Source organism: Oryza brachyantha, chromosome 8 (genome assembly GCF_000231095.2).
Source record: "Oryza brachyantha chromosome 8, ObraRS2, whole genome shotgun sequence".
In the NCBI taxonomy this organism is placed as follows: domain Eukaryota; kingdom Viridiplantae; phylum Streptophyta; class Magnoliopsida; order Poales; family Poaceae; genus Oryza; species Oryza brachyantha.
In genome coordinates this window covers 16,750,438-16,775,983 of record NC_023170.2, presented here as the reverse complement: position 1 = coordinate 16,775,983, position 25,546 = coordinate 16,750,438, and the positions used below count along the sequence as shown (strand labels likewise).

At 39.5% G+C, this 25,546-nt stretch overlaps 3 protein-coding genes across 3 annotated transcripts; all 3 read right to left on the bottom strand.

The window, feature by feature from the left end:
• Positions 1-1,085: 1,085 nt before the first annotated feature.
• Positions 1,086-7,692, bottom strand: LOC102711009 (MADS-box transcription factor 51-like). Its single transcript, XM_006660262.2, has 7 exons — positions 7,663-7,692; positions 7,224-7,483; positions 4,424-4,520; positions 1,988-2,049; positions 1,795-1,882; positions 1,598-1,642; positions 1,086-1,342 (listed from the first exon to the last, which is right to left on the bottom strand). The coding sequence occupies exons 1-7, from the start codon at positions 7,690-7,692 to the stop codon at positions 1,295-1,297; spliced, it is 630 nt and encodes a 209-aa protein (XP_006660325.1). The 3' UTR covers positions 1,086-1,294.
• Positions 7,693-13,111: 5,419 nt separating this feature from the next.
• Positions 13,112-18,252, bottom strand: LOC102700919 (MADS-box transcription factor 7). The gene is made up of 8 exons (XM_006659559.3): positions 17,958-18,252; positions 16,766-16,844; positions 16,572-16,642; positions 15,283-15,382; positions 14,759-14,800; positions 14,622-14,663; positions 13,700-13,857; positions 13,112-13,382 (listed from the first exon to the last, which is right to left on the bottom strand). The coding sequence occupies exons 1-8, from the start codon at positions 18,140-18,142 to the stop codon at positions 13,313-13,315; spliced, it is 747 nt and encodes a 248-aa protein (XP_006659622.1). The 5' UTR covers positions 18,143-18,252; the 3' UTR covers positions 13,112-13,312.
• Positions 18,253-19,550: 1,298 nt separating this feature from the next.
• On the bottom strand, positions 19,551-24,752 carry LOC102710723 (squamosa promoter-binding-like protein 16). The gene is made up of 3 exons (XM_040526949.1): positions 23,999-24,752; positions 21,035-21,165; positions 19,551-20,638 (listed from the first exon to the last, which is right to left on the bottom strand). Exons 1-3 carry the CDS (start codon positions 24,553-24,555, stop codon positions 19,890-19,892), a joined length of 1,437 nt encoding a protein of 478 aa, XP_040382883.1. The 5' UTR covers positions 24,556-24,752; the 3' UTR covers positions 19,551-19,889.
• Positions 24,753-25,546: the final 794 nt, after the last annotated feature.

Genomic DNA, 25,546 nt, shown 5'->3' with positions numbered 1-25,546 from the left:
GAAATGTAGTACCATTAAACTTGGTCTAGTCTTACGTGAAGGAGAAAAAAAATTGATGGTTATTGACTCTTATATAAGAGCTAGATCTACACATGCTAGAAGATGGATGTATTAACTATATAAGTGAAAGAAAAAGGCAGAAACAGAATATTAGAGCCAACCTTGCTATTAACCTATTGCACACATTAGCTCTAATACAATCTTATAGCCAATAATTAGATTTATCATTAAACTTGCTCTAATATTTTTACATTCAACCGTCGATGACCCAAAAACATCTCAAGTTACCGGAGCGTTCCATCGGTTTGCCCAAGTTAAAAGAAAACATCAAACGACATATTAGTAATAAGATAATATAGTTCAAACTCTTATATTTATATTCATAGGGATCTAAACGTCAATAATAAAAGGACTACGATAAAAAAAAAGTAAATTTGAAATTTAAATTTTGAGAACGGACTATGGCGTTTTAGGCCAACCGACGAGGCCCTGCAGCCACCGTAGTTGGGAAACCCGTTTTGGATCGTCGTCAGACGTTCGATGTGAGATCTGCGGCCGATACTGAGTTTGCTACGTCAGGTACATTTTTCGCTATGGTCCCTTGACTTATTTGATATTATTAATCAAGTCCAGATCGAACTCTAATTGGGCCTTCGCAGAGCACCTATCAGACCACCGACGCGGCCCGGCCCACCATCCGTTGGTCCAGGCTCCCTATGACTGTCGCAGCCGCCATGAACGCTGCTGTTGGTTGCTCCGCCTCGCCGCCGGCGGCATCTTAGCCACCCGCCGTTAAGTTCTCCGGCGAGCCATCCTACTCGATCGGTGTGTTTGTGTGGTCAGTGTTGTGCAATGCTGATCTGATGATCTGATCTGCTGGGATCAGGTTGAAACTGAACCTGAGAAGGATACAATCATGCAAGAATCAGACTTCACAATTCAAAAAAAAAAAAATCAGACTTGAATGTCTTCTCTTTTTGCAATACAAGAACATCACATGAATTTTTCAGCTAGCTAGCTGTTCATTTCCGACAGTAATCCAGAGGAATTACTGTTCCACATGCTCCAAAGGAACTTCTAGTAAATTACACGGTAACTCCTGAAACGGTCGGCCATGTACTGTGCCATAATTTGTCAGGATTTTTTCATACACAAGCAGGGCAGAAAGTTAGGGTGATCAAGCAAGTAAACACCGCAAACTGAATTTATGAACGTTTGCCAGAACTTGCAGGGTTTACTGCTGCAAGCCTGCAAAAAGGTGTAGCCTCCGTCTTCAGTTTAATTTAAGATGAGATCACTCCTCCGGCTCTGAAATCCAGCAGTTCTTCCTCAGTTGGCATTTCTGTAGTTTAGGCAAGAGCAGAAAGACAGCATAAGGATATTAGCCAGTTTAAACACCATGAAGCTCTACACGTATCATATGCCTTTATGAGTATTTGCTCATGAAATTATTTTCTCTCTCAGTACTTACTGATTAATTTTTAATTCATCTTAGAGGGGATCAATTGCTTAGTCATCTTCATATAGCGGCACATAGAACTGTGTAACTGGGAAGATTCAAAATTCAGCTGAGCTTAGCTAATTTCTGTTAACTAACCTCGCTTTTGGGCAGCACATCAACCACCTTCATCATCAGCTTGTTCTGCATGGAAACAAAATTAAGCTGCTCTCAAACTTGTCGTGTATATTACGTTTAACAGTTACAATGAAATATCTTTAAATGAACAGTTGCAGTGAAATGCAGTAGCTGTACGCATGCTAGAATGTGATGGAGACAAGTTGTTAATGTATGACCTTAATATCTGTCAAAGCGTTACTCAGAGCTTCCTCCAAACCTCTAAGCTCAGCTATGCTGAGCTCGTTGATCTTTGGTTCCAAAAAACTGAAAGTTACTTGGACAATCAGACAGCAACATCAAACATAGCAATAGCATCCTCAATAGAAAAACAATGGTTTCTCACTTGATCATCAGTAATATTTTCATTACCATTCAGTAACGTCATTTATCTTAGGCACGGAATCTAGAACTGAATGCTCTTTCTGGCCAAGCTGTTCAATTAAAGAAGATTGGAAGGTCAAGAAAAAGAAGGTAAATGTGATTAGCATAAACTGCAGGAACCGAAATAATCCAGTTACATATTTTAAATGCATACTGTTTTGTAGTGTCGATCACTCAGGCTCATATCAATATATATATATATATATATATATAAATACTTAATCCTGAAAATGTCAAGAATATTCAGCTATAACCCAAATTGACAATATATAAAATTGTTTTCAATATATATGCCTAGATGTGTGAATGGATTGAATATACAAGTGGAGAGGGAAAAAAAACATAAAATCTAGCTATTGAGGAAGCACCTTTGGGCTAAATTTGAACCAGCGTTTCGATTAGGCTACTCCTTCGTCAACTGTGAGCATGCTTCTCGAACTACTAAACGTTATGTTTTTTTTAAAAAAAATATAAAAAGTTTCTTTAAAAAATCATATAAATCCATTCTCAAGTTTAAAATAATTAATACCCAATTGCATGGGCCTATTATAGGTCGTCATCACACATACTTCCTTGTACTCCCCAGCAACGACATCATGCTCCATGGGGACTACACATCCATCACCCCTAACCAGGTTGTCATATCTACAATGCCACCACCCGCCTCCCCTTAATGCGAAGCTCCTCGTCACCATTGGCATCGCAAGTCTCAAGGATGTGCAAGCAGTAAGATTAAGGATGACCCATGTGGGGATCAAGCTTAACAACAGCTCCAATGGTAGTCAACCTCAATTCTCCATGATGCATACTTCATATTTGAAGAAATTAGGGTTGCATGCTCAAAAGTGTTGGAATGTGATTCAAATGTTGTACATGTCATTATTCGACCAGTACTTTCTATAAATGGATTTAGATTTTGGTCGTTGCTTCCACATATGTTTCACGAGGGTGAAGTTTGATGAAAGATCTCTATGGCAAGTGTAGGGAAATGTTCCCTTACCAGTTTGTATATATAAACTATTCAATCATTAAAGTAGGAATGATTACATTGATTCCTGGTAGATAAGATGGAACATGTCACACTGAAAAATTTTAGAAATACCATTGGTGTCAATTAGGTATATTCTAGGCTTAAAAATAAGAATCTAGTATATATGTGGCCGCTTTAGCTCCAGGGTTGTTTAAGGTGGAGTTGTGCTAGTTACTTGCAAAGGCTGAGTAAACATAAAATCTGGACTAGTTAATGATAATAATTGATAAGTAATGTATGAGGAGAAATATTGACGAGAGGTCTGTCTATGAGTTACATGATCTATCTGAAGCCTAGCCTAAACATGATCATTGTTTCTTGATCTATGCAAAATTTGTTGTTGTGCTAACCAAAATTAGGTGAAATCGTGGATGTCATTTAATCATAGTTGTTTTCCCTCTGTGTTAGTGTAGTGATAGTGTAACACCTTGCCTCTAAAATTTGATTAGTCCACTCTGCACGATGAGCTTAGTTGTTTTCTTCTGTGTTAGTGTAGTGGTAGTGAAACACACTGCCTACAAAATCCATATTACTCTGCTCGACAAGATGAGGTGGGCCATATATGCATATTTTAACACTAAAATTTGGTACGGCATTTAGTAGATTTAGTTAAAAAAGAAGTCAATCGATATATGGAAAGGACGAATTCAAGGATGAATTGTGAAGACCACGGCATGATAGTGTTATTCTTTGTAATTAGGCAGGATCCTTTTTCTGTTAGGATAGTTTTATCTCATGTCTGATATGGACTTGTATCAACCCGAGGGTACAAATAGTTACGCCTTGGGATCTTTGTAATATATTCTTGACAAATCAACACAGTTTTGGTGTATCACCGCCCTTAGAAGTAGTTTTTCAACGGAACAGGCTCTCGATGAGCTACATCAGGATACTAAGGTCTTGTTTGTTTCAGCTAGGGATTATTGTAATCTGGATTATGGAGTCAGATTACTGTAAACTAGATTATTATAAGCTTAAGTGGAAATAAATAGCAAATATGTGTAACTATTTTAAAGTATCCGATGATAGTGGTCTTTAACCATGCAATAATAAAAAAAAGACACCTTTGGGTGGGCATATCATATTATAGTAATCTAGGCTTTAGATTAAAATAATCTGTTAGAATAATCTATCTCTTTGTTTTAACTTACTCCTAATAAGCCAGATGGTAATAATCTCAAGTTGAATCAAACATAGCCTAACATTAGATACTAACATTTAAGGATTTGATAAATGGATACTAACATTGATGTTCAATTTTAGCACAACTAAACAAGATGCCAAATTAGGAACAACACTCTAGATATGTGAACTTAAATAGAAGATTTATTATCATGGTCATAAGTAAAAAAATGCTGCATTACTATAATTAACTCGACGATTGTGTGCTAAACCTGTATAGCGCAATCAACTTGAGAGTCTCGTGCTTCAGTATTGAGATCAATTGATCTGTCCAGAAGGTCCCAATATCGACCAAAAATTTCCTCAATGCTGCACGAAAGAATTTCAAATCAGCAAGTTAAACCGAAAGCGGTAAGATGGCAAGATTGTGGTTACAGGGTTGTAATGGCTTACATACTAATATACCTGTCATTACAAAATGATTAGTTTTGAAAGATTAGTGAAAGTGTTTGTTTCTCCGAGACATCAATTAATTATTCACACTATTTAACCAAATAAATATTTGGATGCTTTGGACCAAAAGGTGTTGGTCTTTTATTATTTGTGGAGTAAGGGACTAGATGTGTTGTGAAAGAGATAGAGGGAGCTCGTGAGTATACTTGCAATGTGCAGCTATCTTTGCTTCTTTGTTGCTTCACTTTACAGGGCTTGGTTGCATCAGCTTTCTTCACCTCACACGCTCATACACATGCACAACTTGCCTATTTATAGGCAGCGTTCGAAGTTGACTAAGTCAGCGTGGTTGATCAGCGCAGCGCACGTAAAACGAAGAAAGTCATTAACACATGATTAATTGAATATTAGTTTTTGTAAACTTAAAAAATGGATTAATCTAAGTTTTTTAAACAACTTTCATATAAAACTTTTTTCCAAATAATACACCATTTAACCGCTTGGGAAGCGTGCGCGCGGAAAAAAAGAGAAAAGTGTCGCTGGTTGGTTGGTTTCGAACGAGGCCATAGGCTGTCAAACCGACATGGGAGGAAGATTCATGATACACTGAATATTCTAATATTTACTAGCTATTGCAAGCTAATACTCCCTCCGTCCCAAAATAAATCAATCTTTCACTTTTACCTATATTTTTTAACTTTTCATCTTATTTAAAAAACTGATTAATATTTTTGTTTTTATTGGATGATTAATCATGAATACTACTTTATGTGTGACTAATTTTTTTTAAATTTCTTGAAAATTTTTTAAATAAAACGAATAATCAAACACTGGACACAGGAACCGAAAAGCTGTCTTATTCTAAGACGGAGGGAGTACAAGCTACTAGATATGAGTAGATATGACAGTGTACTATCTTTTGACTTTTGTGCTTTAAGAAAGTGCAACCTTTGTCCCAAAATAAACGAATTTTAGAGTTTTTGGATAAAATTTTTGACTATTCGTCTTATTTAAATTTTTTTACGATTAGTGTTTTTATTGTTATTATACGATAAATTATGAATAGTACTTTACATGTGACTAATTTTTTTCAATTTTTTAATAATTTTTTTTAAATAAGACGGATGGTCAAACACTCCGTACACAAAACTCAGAAATCTTTTTTTTTTTTTGGGACGGAGTAGTATGAGAGAGATAGATAGTCAGCTGGTGCTTTCTAGAAATGAATTAACCAACAAAAGGTACATATAGATATGATGTAATTTTCGCTTCTATGTGTTTGAATAACAAAAAAAAACAGATTTTGAAGGTCTTGTTTTGCAAATTCATATTAGGATATTTTATGCAAGTATTTGAACCAATACCTTCTTTGTTCCATATTTAAGAAGTTGTAGTTTTGTCCTATGTGAAAAGCCTTGAACGTTTTATTTAAAACCTAGCATATAATAAATGCATTATCAATACATATTTTATGGTGCTAATTTGGTGTTGATATGTTTGCGTGTTTTTATAAACTTAAATGAAAAATTGATTTAAGACAAAACTAAAACACTCTATAACGTGTAACAAAGATAATATAAATGAGCTTGGCATGCACACATGCATTGATGTCATGTCATAATTAGTTCGCATATATTATTGGTAGATCGTCACAAGCGCAGCTGCAGACTTGTGCGATCATCTTTTGACGCTAGACTTTCAGTACGTCTCCAGATAATGATACAAATATCTTACTTATATGGTTACTGAAAGTACAAGTTCCAAAATATAAATAAATAATGTGCTAGTGACGAGGATATGCACGTTAAAATTGCGCTTTACTCGGCACCCACGTGCATTACAGTATTATATTTTTTTAAGAGTATAACTCGGATACACACGAACTCACGCCACAACGGTTTCACACGAATGCATGCACATTCATATCACAGATTTTAGGGTGTAAAAAGAAAAATCCTCGGGGTGTAAAAAGAAAAATCCTCGGGTGAGAAGCGAGGGGGGTGCAAACGTGCAGAAACTGGATGCATGAAAGATTGTGCAAGTGAGAAACCCCCAAAATGAAAATCTTGAAATGCGACATAAAATTAGTAGTACCAGCAGCGATTTATCGTGTTTTCAGTTAGCCCAACAAATACTACTCAAAGGTCTCGTTTTTATCTACTCTTGCTCGTCCCATAAAAGCTTTTATTTTTAATAATTACTGTATTATATTTTAAAAATAGATAAATGTATTAACATTAAAAAAATAATGGACAATAATTTGGCTTTGAAAAAAATAAAGAGTTTAGGCTGTTTAGCTTTGTATAGGTAGACTAAAAAAATGAAGTCTTTTTTACTAACCAGTGTAAGCATAGAAGAAGAAATTTCCAGTCCATTCTGCATCAGTGTACAATCTAGCTAGATCGAGAAACGCCAAAGAAAAGTAGCTAGACGGAGGCAAGCAAAACAGCAAACAAAAGCTGAGCAGAAGGTAGTAGCTAGCACTGGATCATCAGTTCATCGCTGCACGGCAAGCTCGAGTACCACCAGATATTTGAGGCGAGAAAAAAAAATAGTGCTCAAGACGAAACTGCAGCAGTAGGAGTAGCTAGAGCGGGTGCGGTGCAGTGGGAGTTTTACCTGGAGGCGGAGGAGGCGAACTCGTAGAGGCGGCCGGCGGGGGAGAAGACGACGAGCGCGACCTCGGCGTCGCAGAGCACGGCGAGCTCGTGGGCCTTCTTGAAGAGGCCGCTCCGGCGCTTGGAGAAGCGCACCTGCCGGCTCGTCCGGTCCTCTATCCGCCGCAGCTCCACCCGCCCCCGCTTCTTCTTCCTCCTCACTCCTCCCGCTCCCCCCTCCCCCGCCGCCGGCGACGACAGCAACGTCCTCGTCTCCTCCCCCTAGCAGTGGTGGAGAGGTGGGGTGGGGGTGGATTGATGATTAAAAGGGGGAAGAAAATGTGGTGGTGAGGGCACCCATTCTTGGCAAAGGAAAGGTGTGGAGGAGGGGGTCTTCACTCCATCGTCTCCATCTCCATCTCCATCTCTCCGTGCAAGCGGCAGCTGCGTGCGTGGGGGACAGGCCGGCCGGCGAGGACGACGACGTCCATGCTCTCTATCCTTCCCGTCCGTCTTGGAGTTGGATTTGGATTGAATGCGCGAAAGATATTGTTTTTTATTTTGCGTTTGAGAGCACGTGCCGCGGCTCCGATTGGATGCGCCCTTTGCCTGGGCCCGGAAGACTCGCGAGGCTGGGCTGACGTGTGCTTCTTCGTTGCATCCTCTCCTCCTTTCAGACGGCGGTGTTTTCGGTGTTTAGATTGATAAAATTTTTTAAGAGAGATGTCACGTTAAATGTTTGATCGGATGTTGAAATGGGCTTTTAGATACGAATGAAAAAATAAATTTCACGGCTAGCCTGGAAACTGCGAAACGAATCTTTTGAGCCTAATTAATCCGTCATTAGCACATGTTGGTTACTGTAATACTTATGGTTAATCATGGACTAATTAGGCTCAAAAGATTCATCTCAAGATTTCTTCCGTAACTGTGCAATTAGTTTTTTATTTCATCTATATTTAATGCTTTATTTAGGTGTCCAAAAATTCGATGTGATGTTTTTAGAAAAAAAATTGATAACTAACCAGGCCTCATTTGTCCCGAAGTACTCTCTCCTCCGTACCTAAATGATTAACGTCATTTACATTTTTATATACATTTAGTCCTTCGTCTTATTTATTTTTTTATAAAATATGTAAAGCTATATATGCATAAAAATATACTTAACAATAAATAAATGATATAAAAATAATTAATAATTATGTAAATTTTTTGAATAAAAACAAATGGTCAAACATACATTAGAAAAAGTCAATGACGTACCATATAAGATTTTTATAGGAATTTAATCCTTCAAAACCCTTTTGTTCCAAAGAAGCAATTATCCTCTTAGGGGGTGTTTAATTGGTGAAATGAAAATTTTTGCATGTCATATTAGACTTTTGACCGGATGTTAAAAGTTTTCGGATACGAATGAAAAAAACGAATTTCACGCCTGGCCTGTAAACCGCGAGACGAATCTTTTGAGCCAATTAATCCATCATTAGCACATGTGAGTTACTATAGTACTTATGGCTAATCACATACTAATTATGCTCAAAAGACTCGTCTCACGATTTCTCACGTAACTGTGCAATTAGTTTTTTATTTTATCTATGTCTAATACGCTATTTATGTGTCCAAAGATTCGATCTGATGTTTTTGGGTGAAAATTTTGAAACTAAACAACCCCTTTGTTTATTTTAAAGTAAATTTATCTTTAATTACTTATTGCATTGGAGTTTACGAACCAACTGTTGTATTGGAGCATGTAAAATATATTGCAAATAAATTATAATAAAATTACTAGACGTTTATAAAATAAAGATATTAAATTTCTTAGTTATTAGAAATAAATAAACTAAACTTATTTTGGGACTGGAGCACGACACCGCACCTAAAGCTTACCATCGTGTCGCTGGCAGTACACGCACTGGCTGTTTCATTGGGCTGAGTTGTTTTCTTGTTATGCTATCTATTTATTAAGGTAAATAATATATATAATTTTTAAAAAATAAATACATTATTTAGCACGTAGTTCAAAAAATGTGCGTGTAAAGAAAAAGAAACAACGTTAAAGAAAGCAACCCTGCTATGCTGGTGTTTCACATGGTCCATCCAATTATGAGAAAAAAACTGAAAAAAATCAACGTTAAAGAAAGCAACCCTGCTATGCTGATGTTTCACATGGTCCATGTTTCATATTATCAGCCTTTTGCATGCTAGAGTAGTACTACTGGATAAGGAAGAGCTATCACTCCTGCCACCATCTCACCAGGAGAATTATGAGGGGTATAGTAGGCCCGCTTTAGTTGCTAAAATCATTTCTCAAAAATATCACATCAAATATTTAAACATTTAAACGAAGCATTAAATATCAGTGAAAATTAAAACTAATTACATAGTTATGGAGAAAATCTTGAGACAAATCTTTTAAGTCTAATCAGTACATGATTAGCCATAAGTGCTACAGTAACCAACATATGCTAATGACAGATCCATTGGACTCAAAAGATTGGTGGAATCTGAAATTTGTTTTATAATTATACCATGTTTAATACTTTAAATGTGTTACCGTACACGCCGATGTGACCCCGTAACAAAAAAGTACTAGATTTTTTTAAATCTATTTAATGATATAAGCAATAGAACTAACTATTATAAAATTAAAAACCTACTTCAAAATTATAAGATAATAAACTTTTATATAGAAAAAAATTATATAAAATAAATCTTTAATCATTCAAAAATATACGTATAAAAACTGAAAAATAATACAAACATAAGCAGTACAAAATAACGCAGCATGCTTGACATGCTGCATCTGATTTTCATCCTTTTCGTGCACCACTAGTAAACCACGGTCGAGTTCTTTCGGATTCTCTCATCACACATACGTTTTTCAAAATACTAAACTATATATTTTTACTAAAATTTTATATAATATAGTAAATTTTAAAAATCAAACCAATCCACTTTTATACTTTTATGTAATTAATTATATATTAACTTATTATTACCTTTTTATGTGTTACTTAACCAACCAAATAACAGCGCCTGCTGCTGCTGGACAAGAAGTACTACTACTGCTACTGGATAACTTAGATGGGGTAAAGTTTTTAGCCCCATGTCACATCGGATATGTGGACATTAATTTGAAGTATTAAATATAGACTAATCAAAAAACTAATTTCATAAATGAGAGCTAATCCGTGAGACAATTTTTTTGAGTCTAATTAATTCATAATTAGCAAATGTTTAATGTAGCATTACATAAGCTAATCATAGATTAATTAGGCTCATTAGATTCGTCTCGTAAATTAGTCCAAGATTATACATGGGTTTTATTTATAAACTACGTTTACTATTTATAATAAGTGTTTAAATATCCGATATGACTAGAAACTAAAGTTTAGCCCCTAGAAACAAACACACCTAGGAGGGGTCACTTTTGCCACCATCTCACCTGGAGAATTATGAGGGGAAAAAAACTTCTTTATTTGCATACAGTCACTCGTGTGTTAGTGAGCTTTTCATAGGATTTTAACTAATGAGGTAAGTATATTTATCTTGTGATTTTGTTAAGAACGCGATCAATACTAATAACCAAATACGGACTCTAAAAATTAACATATTGTCTAGAGCTAATCTAATTATAGTCTGTTCTTATGAAAATCAGCTATAGATATATAATTTCTCATTAATACTTCTCATAGGATTTGTTAGTTAGAGTCTATGTTACACCTAGCTAGAACACATGTATTGCTTATTTTTGTACTCTTTTCTATTCTTCGGCTAAGCATATATCTGATATGATAATTTATATAGCATACTTACAACAAGTTTACTAATATAGTTAACTAATAGCTTAAAAATTAACATATCATCTAAAACCAATCTAGCATACCGATATAATAGTCATACGTGGATATATACTACATTGTTAATATGTATTCCATATCTAATATACACAACATCTAATATGATAATTAGAGTATTCTCAGCTGCCTCCATATGACCACATGGATGACCATAAAAAAATCTCCCCTCGATATCTCTTTTGCACTCGACAATAACGATGAGGAACATGAACAACACACTAGATTCACTCGATCTAATACAGAATATACATAATGGGAGGGAGCGTCAGCTGTTGGAATATGGCGTGACGAGAGATATACGTTATATTTGGTGTTTCTCTCTGTAATATAGATGATATAATATTTTTGGGATAGAGTATTCGTTGAAGCCCTTTTTTTACCACATATGTTATTTCTAGGATAGAGTATGGAATAGATAAGTTGTTAGGAATGCTCTCGTATCTCTTGTTTGTGTTCTTTTGTTATTGAAAGATTATCTGATTTTTGTGATAGCTATTTAGTTGTTTAAAGGATAAAATTAATCACCAAAAAAATTAAAAATCTACCTAAAAAGATGAGATGATAAACTTTTATATAGAAACTTTGAAAAAACATATCGTTTAACTGTTTGAAAAGCGTGGATGTGAAAGTCGAGAAAAATTCCGAGAAAAATTTAGCAAAAGAATGCAGCCTTTGTGTACTATATCATTGTATTGTACTCAGTCTTAAACAAAACGCGTGCAGCGTACTCTTATGTGTGTGTACGTGCATCTTTAATCAATTAATCCAAGCGGAAGAGAAAATAAGGTAAAAGAACAAATCAGTAAAAGAAAAGAATATTGCTGCACGTACTAATTTGTTTTCTATCAAACACTTATTAACGATGATCTCAACCACTTAATCTAACCTAGATATAAGTTACATAGAGTCTAAATATACTCACATCACTGTTTCTAACAAAAATTTAATAAGAAAAATAATAGTACGCATGTCCTTTTTCCAAAAAAAATATATCTCTAATGTACAAGTCCCATGCTTTAGCGGAAAAAAAATATTGGAATAAAATGCATGAAGATGGAGCACAGGAATTCATTGTGTGCAAGTGACTCTGGCCTCCAAGGAGGGTGGGCCGGCCTACGCGCTACGACGCCCGAATTATTAAGGAGAATCCCCCTGCATGGATTCCATGGGCCGAAACGGGCCGTGGGCCGTCCCCAATCCGTCGTGTCTTTCTTTCTGCTATTTATTTCAGAAGAATTTTATGAATTTTTAATTTTATTTATTAAATGATTTACAAATTTAATTTTGTATTTCAAAAAATCATAAAACTAACCTCCTCCCGCCCTCTAGGAGGGCGGAAAGGTGACGTGGCAAACAGCCAGTCGGTTGGGAGTGACGGCTCGAAACGGCGCACGGCAAAATTTGCATTTTGGCCCTTTCCGCCCTTACAAAGGGCGGAAAGGGCCTAAATGCAATTTCGCCGTGCCGAACCGAGAATTTTTTTTGTTTGATCCACGGTTTCCAGAGATTCGACTTTCGGTCTTTTAGATAGAAGAGAGGGATGGTGACCACTAAGCCAAATAATACTATTCGTTAAACAATTTCATACATTATACATATCTCTATCGAACCATGGTTAAATCGTAAAATTTTCAGGCGGCATGGCAAATTTTGTATTTAGGCCCTTGCCGCCCTTACAGAGGGCGGAAAGGTTCTAAATGTAAAATTTGTCGAGCCACCATTTCCGGCCGTCCCTCGGGACCGTGTGGCCGTTTGCCACATCACCTTTTTGCCCTCCTAGAGGGCGGGAGGAAGTTAGTTTTGTGATTTTTTGAAATACAAAATTAAATTTGTAAATTATTTAATAAATAAAATTCAAAATTTAAAAAAATTCTAGTTCAGAGATGTATGCCAGTATATGTCGTAGTTTTTGGAGATGCTCTCAATATTCTCTACAGAAACAATGATGTTAATACCTGAGAGCGATGTCCAGAATGAGAACAAACTAAATAGGATGGATGGAAAGATACATGCAACAGCATATATGTATAGTGATTAGTGAATGAAAATGATAGCTTAAAGTTTGATATCACAGAATATGTCAAACAGAGACAGGCAGTTTTAAGGTTCTCACACAAGTTACACGCAAAGCACACGTACTAACAATCTTAAACTAGCTCAAACCCATCGATCACTCCAAGTAGCAACGGTACATATGCATGCACGCATGCAATCTTATTAGTTCAGAATTCATTAACTGTCATCGTCGTCATCATGGTAGCCATGGTGGCATGTAGGTGTTCATGCACGGGACATTCATCGTCTCGTGATCTGCAGGGTATCTGCAATTAAAACAGATATATATCACATCACATCCAGAGGCATTAGAAAAAAATATATTACCTTCGTCTCATATTATCTACAGTCATATAGTTTAATTTTAAAATGCAGGCTACAGTTATTATTGGACAGGGATAATACTAATAATCCATAGTATAGCAGTGTGCATCTAGAAACTACTTCTACCTAGCTAGCTAGTGCATTGGAGACTTGGAGTTTGAAAACATTGCACAAAGAATTGTCCTAGATCAGATATGTCAAATTAGTTTCAAGTGTATATATGAGGAGATCATGCATCTATCAGCAGCATAGGACGTACCCTATCTGAAGAGTTGGTTCACCAGCAGCATCGAGAGGGTGGAAGAAGCCATTGCCGCCGTGCAGAGGAGCCTGCACTTCGGGCTGCCGTTCATAACCAATTAAGTTACAGCCCTGCTCCCACGCTTGCTGCCCGCGAATCTGGTTGCTTTCCTCTAGCTACAGTTATAGAATAAAAATCTCAGTTATATTTTCTCTGCCTCATTCACTACGTACTCTAATCAGGGACATGATGCTATATATATATATGCATTGATCATGAGAATACACAAACGTTAAAGTAGCACCATAACATGAACTACAAGAAACTAACTACCAGCTACCAGCAGCTAGGAGAGAGTACGGTTTAGTTGGAGGTCAGTATAGTCATGTATGAAAAATACGGAGAAAATCTAACAAATGTCATTGGCAAACACTTAATTTTGAGAAATGTCATCGACGAACGTGAGTTCTACAAAATACCATCATACAAACGAATTTGTCTAAAAAATGTTATCGCCGTTAGGGTTCCGTCAACTTTTTCTTTTAAGTGCTATAGTATGAACAGTGTATTTAACGACAAAAAATAGATGGAAACCTAATGGCACTGACATTTCTTAAACAAATTCGTTTGTACGATAGTATTTATTAGAACTCGTATTCGTCAGTGGCATTTCTTAGACTTAGACGTTTGTCAATGGTATTTTTTAGATTTTTTCAAAAATATGTTACTACTCCCACTGTTCCCAAATATAGTTACCTATTATTGGATGGGACATAAACTTGTAAAATGAATCTAATCTATCAAGATTACTAGTACCAAGTGATATCACATCCAATACTATATGGCAATATATTGGGATAGAGAGAGTGAACCATTTTTTTTAAGATATGATGGAAGGGAAAGTATTTTCATCATGATGGAGAAGTTCTATATAACTTACTTTTCTCCTAAGGCACCTGTTTGCCTCAGAAACCATTTGTTCCTGCAAGTTGAATAGAGAGAAAGGGTCGTTTAATAATTAATGAAGGAAATGTGATCAATCAAATTTCGTGTTTACGAGTTCTCAAAAAGGATTACCTTTCTCTGAAGTTCCGTCAGTTGATCAAACATAAGCTTTGTCTACAACATGCAGGATACAAAACATTATCAAGAAAAAAATATAGAAATTAAATATATAAGCACGCCATGCATGCATGCATAGGTTCCTACAAATTTTGACGCAGAAAGTTAATGACTGCATGTAGTTAACAGGAAGGACTGGCGTGCAGCGCCATGCATTTAAGTCAAATGCCTTCTGATGCAGACCATGCATGCATGCAACCTACTATACGGTCTACGTATGTCCGAGTACACTCAGGGGCAAACCTATAGTCATTATTCCAAGGTCTGAGTTCTCTGACCCCGGGTAAATTATCCGATTCCTACTAAATTATATCATATTAATTAGTGTATAAGTATAAAAATTAGATAATTAGTATGTATTGGATCCCCGGTAATTTCTATTTTAGATTCATCACTGAGTAAATTGCCCCTTACTTAAAAAGGAAACTATATATATACAGCAATTGTTTTCATGATCTAATATAAAAAAAATTCAGTACCCTTGTAGTTCTGACGTGCTTCAAGGACGAATCAAGCTGCTTCTCAAGGCCCTCGAGGTCTTTTATGCCTAATGAATCAAGATCTTCACCGAGCAAATTCCTTTAATGGTCCACAAAGGGCACAAAAGTAGGTACGCACAGATTAAGTTAGACTAGCAGTTTTAATAATTACTTATTAAAAAGTAGTACAATGAAGTAAACATGACGTTAAACTGGTTGATTATGTGTTCATGATAAAAACTAATTAAAGTTATAGCGTGTGTTCTAAATGGTGTATTATTACATGTCTAAACAACTACTAGCTGCTACACTCGTTTTAGAATATTAGTATCTATATATTGTTTAGCTTAGATTAAAGTTAAGAAGAAAAACTATAATAAATGAAAAAAATAGGTGAGTGTAGGTATGGATAAATGAGAAAAAAAATAAATAGGAAGTGATTAATGTGTGTATTGTGTATAGTGATAGAAATGATTACATTTGACCCAATATTTAAATCTAAAATATATCTTTTTTTAGTAATGACATGTATACATCATGTTCTATATAAATCTCTTACCAGCAGTCTTTAAGTACTAGGGAATATTGATGATATTAACACACTGTGTTTGTATATGTCTACAACTAATATTTTGAAGGAAAAAGTAGATTCCAGAGTACGTAATAGTGTGCGTTTTACTAGTTGGATTGATTTATTCTGAGCTTGTGTTTTATCTTGTATATTTCATTTGTGCTTTGCGCTGATAAAAGAAGCATATGTAGCCCCCGAGCGCGCGCCCTACTTGTTAAATAGTAGTCGTGCTAGAAGGATTTCTCTCTTTTATTGATTTTTTAAATATGGCATTTAGGTTTTCTAGTCTGATAACGTCCAATAATTAGTTGGAATCAACTTTTAAGTTATTGTTAATTTGTTCTTTTGTTGTATAAATATTGTTACAAAAAGATGTATAGATTAATTGTTGATCGCATCCGATCTTTCTGATATGACATACAAAATCATAAGGGTCTGCCTAGTGATCAAATATTTAAAAATTTTAATTTCATCAATCTTGGATGATAATTTGAAGACGTGCATGTAAGTCAAAAAACCCATACATACCCTCTCCAACCCCCATTTATTGCGCGCGTATTTAACAGAAGAAAAAAATCAAACGATTGATTAATAGCAAAAGTGAAATCATAATTCTTGTTACAAAATAGCTCTTGTATCAAATTTTCCAAAGGAAAAAAATCTAATTAAGAGTATCATCAAGCGCGAAGTTTATCAGTGATAACGCATGATAACTTGCCTTTGAGTCCGTTGTAAATTTTCAACCCGTGCCTTCAGTTTAAGGTATTCATTGCGGCTAGCCTTCAATTGCTGAAAGAAACAAAATACACATGCTATATATGATTCTAGTAGGAAAGAAAACAGTGATTACATGGATGTGGTCAACTCAAAACTAATTTCCAGATAATGGGTAAAGAACACAATTCTCATTACCTCGCTTTCTCTATTTTGTAGAGTTGTTTCGGGCCCTGCGTAACTGCATTTCTGATACTTCTCAAGTGTTTTAGTCATGCTACAAAGTTAAAGACATGAGATATTAAAATAAGTGGGACAAGGAGAGATTAATAATGATTAATATATACAATGGTATAATGCCCTTTTTGTGTCTTAGCTCTTACACAGTACATGCAGAAATGAAAGATTCTTGAAAGCTAGCCCCCCCCCCCCCCCAAAAAAAAAATTAATTTTCTTTGTTCCATAGGTTGAAAATAAAATGAAGCTATTCTCTATATGGACAACTAATGATTTATCACATCATATTTGATCAAATTATTCTCATTTTGTAGCTCGTGTCTACAAAATTTCCTTGCGCTTTTTTTTAATTAATTTTGGTTTGAGAGACCTAGGCCATAATTTATTTTAAAAAACTACACAACGGACTCCCATCCTAGATGAGAGTCTTTTTATGCCGGCTCCAACACTGCTTCTCCACATGTGCAGCGTCGCTACGCTATGCTCCTTTGCCACTCACGCTCTCCTCCACACTCTCACATCCTTCGTGCTAACTCGTGGTGATGATACCAGTTAATTGATATCAACCGGTAGTTTCTAATTTAATCCGTTCGAACAGGATTCCATTGCATTGTCGGTTTGTAATTTATTTTGCAAGATGATGGAAATATTGGACTAATACTTTCAAGGTAAGTGAGAGGACCTTGCAGATCCAGAAGAAACAGCTGCAAATAAGCCATCTTCTCCGGGTTCCTTTTCGAGTTCCGAGACGACACATCATGAAATTGCACGATGTGATCGTAAGACCGACAGATCGAAGAACGAACCCACGCAAAGTAATTAAAGATGGGCATGCGCATGCATCGATCGATCTAGCACCTTGCGGACCAGAAAACAAAACCCTAAACCACGAGGATACCGCCCAGATCCCGGCTCGAGCATCCACGGGGAGATCGATCGAGCAACCTAGGTAGCGTTGCGTGCGCTTGAACGCCGCAGATCGCGTCGCGGGCTTGTCAAGAAATCGTAGCTGCTCCTAGCTAGCGAGCTTGATGCAATAGCTGGTGGTAGCTCAGGAAATCGCGGGATTGTGTGCAGCTTTTGACGCGCAGATCTGGGGGAGGCAGATCGATCGATTTGAGCGATGTGATCGATGGGCGCGCGCGGTTCATACCTCTGGGTGCTGCAGAACTCGTAGAGCTTGCCGCGGTTGGAGAAGATGATGAGGGCGACCTCGGCGTCGCAGAGGACGGAGAGCTCGTAGGCCTTCTTGAGCAGCCCATTCCGGCGCTTCGCGAACGTCACCTGCCGGTTGATCTTGTTCTCGATCCTCTTCAGCTCCACCCTCCCCCTCCCCATCTCCCAACCTCCTCGCCGGCCGCCCACCTAGATCTCACCACCACCACCACCACAACTCCTAGCAAACCAAAGCAAAGCAAGCAAAGCGAGGTGGGTGGGTGGGTGGGGATTAAAAGGATGGAGACGACGAGATGGTGAGGAGTGGGAAGGGGGGAGGAATCAAGAACCGGTGGTAGCCATTTCGGGCAAGGTCGTACGGGGTGGGAAACCCTAGACGCCCAGCACCGTAGCGCGTTTCGGGAAGCCAGGATGGGTCGCGTCGTCGTCTCGCCCATCCCATCCCCGACTCCGCTTTTTCGCTCTCGCTGCCCAACCCTACCCAACCCTACGCTACCCTAGCCCCTAGGTGGCCTCCACAATGGCAGCGCCACCAGGCACCATGTGACATGCCTCCGCCCTGTGCGTCGTCGTCATCGTCGTCGTCGTCGTCGACCACCTCCTCCCCTGACCTCCGCCTCGTGGGCCGGCGTCGGGGCCCAGCCCGAACGCGTGTGTTTGGGCTGGGCTGTATCTGGTTCCTTGCTCGGAATTCGGAGACCAGCTTGCGCGTTGTGAGATTTTGGGCCGGGATGGATGGGCCGTATGGCGTCGGCTCGCGTGGTCTGGGCTGGAAGTTTGTTTGGGCGCGTTTTCTCGGCCCAAAATCGTAGGCCCACGATCCCGGGGCCTCACTGACGGACGGCAACAAGGCCCACAACAGGAAGTGGAATAAGAACGAAAGGCTACAACTTTACCCCATCTTTCACCCATTTTCACAAAAAAAAATTACAAATATATCTTTGTAGAAACATTATCTAAAAATAGACCCGTTTTACGGTGCCATGTACATGGCACCAAGTTAGGGTTGACTGGTCTAACTCCATGTCAATCCCACCTTGGTGCATACTTGATCCCAATCAATTCTACCTCAGCCACGCTTCGTGGCACCGAGCAGTTATATCTCGGCGTCATACGTGAAACGGGTTTATTTTTTAATAATGTTTTTAAGGGGTCTATTTATAAAATTTCTTTGCATAAATGGATAGAAAAGAAAAAGTTCACCTGGTATGAACCCTGTAAGTTTTTGGCTCCTGCTAGACTCCAAGGTTATTGTTCCGCCTTTTCATTTGCTTACAAGCTAAATTTGAATTTTACAACTAAATTTTGAAGCTGATTTTGTGATTTTTTTTCTCGTATTGTTTTGCTTTTAAGTTGATACGAACACCTATAAGTTTTACCAATAAAGTATTTTTCATTTGCCAATAAGTTGTTGGCCTTTTGTTCTAAAAATTAAAATGATGGGAGCCCAAGTTTTTGCCACGTTCTTCATTTTTCCTATTATCATGGGCGGCGTTTATTTCTTTGGTAAACCATGAAATCTCAATCACGTGTTTTTTCTATTCATGTTTTTTTATACTTGCACTCCATACTCAATTAAAATCATTCTTAAATCCTTTAAATTTTTCTTGTTCCAAATGAGGCCCAAGATCTCGTCCAGAAACTGAATCTCTCTGCACAATACTGCAATTCTGCAAACCTGAAAACTGCACCATTGGCAACCGGCACCATCATTTTGAGATCGATGATCTCGAGAGGAACTGATTAATTTATGTCGAATTTGTTCTCACAAATGTTGTAACTCAAATGAAGGAAAGAAAAATGGAACATCGCCGGAAGAACCGACCGAAACAATGGTTGATCGCTGGAGAGAAAGAACAGCTCTACTGAAACTATGCATGCAGCAGCAACAATTACTGAAAAGTGTAAACTACTGCCATGAGAAAGGCTGAGACGACGAGGTGCCGTCGGAGGAGCCTTCGCCGCCGACGTGAAACATCCCATTGTAGTTCATCTCATTGTCGTTCGAGCTCAGCACGGTGTTCAGCTGCTCACTCTCCACCACCGGGCAGGAGAAGCCGGCCGTCGAGACGACGACGGCGCCGCCGCCGGCGGTGGCCGCCTGATGCGGCTGCGCGAACCAGACCGAGCCGCCGCCGCCGCCGCCGAACTGCAGGCCGGAGATGAGAGGCTGTGCCATGGGGATGTGTTCGGTCGGCTGGACGACCATCCGGCCGCCGACGTCGATGGCCGAGGAGTTCGCCGGAGCTGACAGAAGAGAGAGAGCACAATCGGAGTCGAGCACCTGAGTCAGCCCATCGGAGAACATCTTGCTGGCGCCGCTGCTGCTGCTTCTGCCACCGTCGTGATGCTGCTGATGATGATGATGAGGAGGAGGAGGAGCCACCGTCTTCAGGAGTGGCTGGCACACCGAGGCGGCGGCAGCAGCATCCATCGGCACGCAGCCGGCGCCGGCGCCGAAGCTGATCTCGCCTTCCTGGAGGAAAGGGAAGCGCCGGCCGCCATCCGAGGTGGAGCCGACGAAATGCTGCTGCCTGCTGCTGCTGATGCCAAGAGGGATCTGGTGGTGGTGTGTGTAGTATGGGCTCTCCTCGGTTTTCATCATCCCTGTCCAGCTCGCCTCCGGTCTCGGCGTCACAAATGGTGAGAATCTTGCCCCTGAATTTTGATGCAATGTTTGATTTAGAAGCACAAATTAGTGGGCATACTCTCTTCGGTCAAAAATATTTATCGTTTAGGATAAGATTTGGTCAAATTTATAAAACTCCGACAATTAATTATTACATAGATTCTCCTTGAAAAACACTATCCTAATATCATAAGCATATTAGGTTTTATAAATTTGTATTAAGTTACAAATGTAGAATTCACTACATATTATAATAAGATTATTACATGTAGAATGCATTACATATTACAAATGTCACCATGGCTTATGTTTCCAATCAGATTGTTTCATATAGTTTTTTCATTGTATAACAAAAGTTAGAAAGCCTGACTAAATATCCCAATTAATCATATTATAGAGCAGAGGTAAACAAGGAAAAAAAAAACCTTGTGGACTTGCAATATAGCCTGCATTACTCATGGGGTCTGGCTGTGGCTTCCTGCGGCGACGGTTGTGCCCGTCTAGGCGCTTTCTACAGCTGCGCTTCGTCTCATCAAACTCTGCAAGCAAGTGAAACCTGAAGAAACAAAAGCTTATGATTACCTAACTGCATAAGATTACTCAAATGATGATTGAAACTCAATCCAGAAGAAGTAACTTAATCCATCAGTACCACGAGACCTTAAGAAATGACTGTACCTAGGACATACTTGCCTTTTAAATTCCTAAGTGATAAAATACTGCTGAGTTGACTTTTTTTAATTCTTGCATTATAAAATACTCCTGAGATATGATCTGAAGTTTTATAGAGATGCAACCACAGCCCTCACTAAAAAACATCAAGATAAGTATTCTCAGAATATTTTAATATACTGTGTCCATAGTCTTAGAATACTCATATACCAACTCAAGGGACCACTTGATTTTCATCAGTTAGTTAACTCTTTCCGTGCTTGGATACTTCATCTTAAATACTGAAGTTCTGTCAATGACAGAAAAAAAAAATTTGTAGCCCCACTAGTACTTGGACCACAATACAGTGGATGTGGATCCATAGGTATAGAAAGCTTACATCTTGTTCTGACTCTGAAGATCACTTAATTTATAAAGTCTGCATGCAGCAGCATAATGATCTTCCTAAGTTTACAAACACTGACGAAGTAGTCAATCATTGAAAATTGTCCCCACTGGGTAATGTATTCCCAGATAAAGAGAGTATTTGTATCATTCTCTTTTAAAAGATAAAGAGAATAATTGATGAGGCAATCACATAAGCATCCTATTAAGTCGTATTGTGCAAAGGAGCAACACAATAAAAGTTAGCTGTTGCTATGTCTCAGCAAAATAAAAGAAGAGAAGAGCCTGGTGTTGTGCCATATATTACTTAGAAACTTGTGCAAATTGAAATAAGATATGCAATCCCTCTGAAAATATGTAAGTTATGTCTCACAACATAACTAACAGATAATTAGGAAATTCTCAAGTTGAAAGGCTGTAAGACGTACAATAACATACTATGGTACTAGTTCATGGAGGTGCAACAGTCTCCGAGGTAATTTAATTTGAAAAGAGCATGTTTGACTAATTTGGCACTACTATATTAGTTCTGTTCAGAGGATAGCTCCATCTATAACCAATCTTGAGTATTAAAAATCTGTTCAGAGAACAGCATTTGACTGCCAGGGCATGGTAAGCAGGGCTAGAAGGCTAGATCAAAAGACAGAAGTGATGTTAGAAGTTCATATCTCTGAAAACAGGGTCAAGGGGTACTGAATCACACTATGATGCTCAAATGATGTAAAAAGAAATAGATCTCACAGAACTTAGTGTCAGCGAGTCTGAAAACGGTATATAACAAATAAAAGTAACTAGCTAAGGCTCCCGGAGATGTTAGAAAAAAAATAACATCTTGAAAAAACATATGACAATAAACTCTCTCATCAATTTTTCATGCAATAGTGAGATTCAATCTGGGTGTCCAAGACTCCACTTTTTTTTTTCCTCCAACAGAGCACAGCACCCAGCACTAGTATGACTGTATCCACTGTGCTGGCTTGTAATGCAAACCTTTCCAAGAAACTGAGACATTGAAAGCTACATATATATGTGGCCCAACCTTAGGAACAGAGGTGTAATTGTGAACTTGTAGTAGGGCTACATGGTCCTTTCCCTGCACAGGGCAACGACTCCTACAGAGTGCTTTAGTGCAGATCACATCCACAAACTCTCTTTCAGTGGTACAGCCATCTTTCTAGGTTTGGGCATCCACATCTGCCTTTCCCTTCCAAAACAGACGGCGTAGCAAGTAGGAGTAGCAGCTACTAGCTACTAGCTCTCATGGCCAGAGGCTAACACAGCTCAGGATTCAGGTATATGTGGTAGGCCAGGTGCATGTTGCCTTGAGGAGAAATCAGAATTCAGAAAGCCAGATGCAGGAGGGGTGTGTGTCCCAGTCTGCATATGTTCTTTCAGTTTCGACGCCATCTTTGAGGAATCAATCAATCGACAGGCCCACCCAAAAAAAGAAAGAAAAAAAACATCAACAGGGAAAAGCGCAAGAACCTATCATTAGCAGGCTCTACTAATCACAGTGATACAATTATTCAGTTAGGAAAGTTACTGATTAATTGTTCATGTGAGAGGAAACAGACGGTCATATTCAGACAGGAGGGACACTGAAAATAATATCATAACAGTCTCTGATCGAATGGTAGTTGCCTAATGTGATCTCTGCCTGATGGGATGCAGTCGTCAGTTCTGCATTTTCTTGTTTTTTTTCCTGTCTCTGTCACTTTATTTTTTTTTCATTTGTTACCCAAGCAACAAACTCTGAACACCACAGCAGCTGCTTTGCTCTTGAGCAGTGCAAAAACAGTGCAGCTAGTAGTGAAGTAGCAGTAGAAAAGAGATTAAAGGCGAAGATGCAATAATTTGGGTAAATACGAGTTGCCGAGCTAAAGGATAACAGGAGGAGGATGAGGAGAAAAAGGCTGAAAAGGCATGCCATTAAAGGCAAAGGTTGTGCGTCCCTGAAACGAGACAGCCAGATGGTATGCTCCCGATGGAAATGGAAGAGATGAACGCTGCTGCTTGTACTGAATTCTGATCCGAAACAGTGTTGATACTGATCGATGATGCATCAATGGCACAATGGTCAGATGCAAATGGAAGCAGCCGATTGGGCACAGCAAAAGATGATGAGGAAGAAGAAAAGAAACGATAGTTTCTTTTCTTCAGCAAAGAGAATGACCAGGCTGTGACGTTGAAAAGAACTGGGAAATTGATCGGTTGTTGATGCGAATTGCGGTGTTTGGCAGCGATTTTTTTGTCGGTGTTTGGCGGGAGATGAATTTGGCGGGTTTGGAGGTGGGCGCGCGCGGTGGGGAGAGGAAGGAGAGAGGGTGGTTTACCTGCTGCACTGCTGGCAGAAGCGCATCTCGCGGCCGGCGACGACGACGAGGGGGGTCTTGGAGTGGCCCTCGCACACCTTGTGCCGGCGGTGGTAGTCGCGGTGCTTGCTCAGGTCCTCCTTGCACCCGTCCACCGCGCACGACGGGCACTGCTGCTGCTGCTGCTGCCCGGCGCCGCCGCCACCGCCCGACGCGCGCGCCCGCTTCGCCGGCGCCGAGGCCGCCGCAGGGCCCTTCCCCTTGGCCTCCACACCCCTGCTGCCGCCGCCGCCACAGCCCGCCCCAGCCACCACCCGCGTCTGCGCGCCACCGCCGCCGCCGAACTCCCCCAGCCCGCCGAGCTTGAGGTCGACCGAGCACTCCTGCCTACCACCACCACCGCCCGCATTGACGCCACCACCACCAGGCACCACCGCGGACGACGACGACGCCGCCGCCGCCGTCCCGTCGCCACCTCCCGCCACGACGGCCGCCCCCGTCTCGGCCGCCCCCGCGCCGTTCTCCAGCTCGTCAGCCAGCTCCCAGCTCGCCGGCGGCATCTTGAGATCCCACTCCATGGCCGCCGCGCGCCGCTGTAGCTTAGCCTGCCTGCCTAGCTAGCTCCCGCGTAGGTGGCTAGCTAGCTAGTTGCTCCCACTTGCCTCAGCTCTTCACTCCCTCGTGTCGCTTTTTTTCTGGGCTAACGCGTCCGTCTTGCCTCCTCTCCCCTCTCCCTCTCCCTCTCCCTCTCGCTGTCCCTCTCATTCCGCGGGTGTCTCTTTTGCAAGCAGATCACCACCTGCCTAGTACACTTGCTGCCTCTCTCTACGGCTTAATTGCCACCCCACCCTGCCCTAATCACACAATTATTAGTCCTTATTTGGCAATGGTTGATTCTGACAAGTAACTGGTGAGTATCGAGTTAGTGAGATTTTAGAGAGGTCAGGTAACCCGATATCTAATTAGTATCCTGTTTATGAATTCTGTTGCCACTAACCGAGATTAAAATTTAGGACTACTCGAACAAGATGAAGATTTTATGAGTAGTATATAGCTATTATTATAAATTCTCGAAATAGAGCGTTTGACTTTTAAAACCGTGTTTAGGCTTGTCAAAGATGGATCTATCTATCCATACATGATTAGTGGACTCTAGAGAAAGAAAAATTATGTAGAGTGAGAAAAGAAGCATACATGCATCTCTAAGTAGTAGCAGTGGTGGCAAAGATCTTGGAGCAACAAAAACCAAGAAATTGCTATCCCAGGAGGCAAGGAACTGGGGGGGGGGGGGGTGTAGTCAGTACACAGTACTGGGGAGACTGGTGGCTGAAGTGAAGGATAGATAGATAGAGTGAGTGTGTGCAACTGTGTGTATCATCAGTGTATGTAGTATGCATGTATTGTACAGTGCTATTATTTGCTGGGGTTACCTTGCAGCCATTCAATCCCTGACAGGCATTTTTGAAGGATGAGCAGTAAGTAAATGGTGAAGAAAAGGAGGCCTGTGGCCGGGCCCTGCTGGGAGGGACCATGCATGGCATGGCATGGCTGCTGGCTGATCTTTTTGCA

Coding starts and splice junctions, on each gene's coding strand:
- LOC102711009 (XM_006660262.2), bottom strand. CDS start 7,692: ATGGACGTCGTCGTCCTCGCCGGCCGGCCT. Junction 4,521..7,223: donor TTCGCCTCCTCCGCCTCCAG/GTAAAACTCCCA, acceptor TCTTTCGTGCAG/CATTGAGGAAATTTTTGGTC. Junction 1,643..1,794: donor ACGCTTTGACAGATATTAAG/GTCATACATTAA, acceptor GTTTCCATGCAG/AACAAGCTGATGATGAAGGT.
- LOC102700919 (XM_006659559.3), bottom strand. CDS start 18,142: ATGGGGAGGGGGAGGGTGGAGCTGAAGAGGATCGAGAACAAGATCAAC. Junction 16,845..17,957: donor GAGTTCTGCAGCACCCAGAG/GTATGAACCGCG, acceptor TTAACTTTGTAG/CATGACTAAAACACTTGAGA. Junction 16,643..16,765: donor TACAAAATAGAGAAAGCGAG/GTAATGAGAATT, acceptor TGTTTCTTTCAG/CAATTGAAGGCTAGCCGCAA.
- LOC102710723 (XM_040526949.1), bottom strand. CDS start 24,555: ATGGAGTGGGATCTCAAGATGCCGCCGGCGAGCTGGGAGCTGGCTGAC. Junction 21,166..23,998: donor TTCTGCCAGCAGTGCAGCAG/GTAAACCACCCT, acceptor TTGTTTCTTCAG/GTTTCACTTGCTTGCAGAGT. Junction 20,639..21,034: donor CTATATTGCAAGTCCACAAG/GTTTTTTTTTTC, acceptor ATCAAAATTCAG/GGGCAAGATTCTCACCATTT.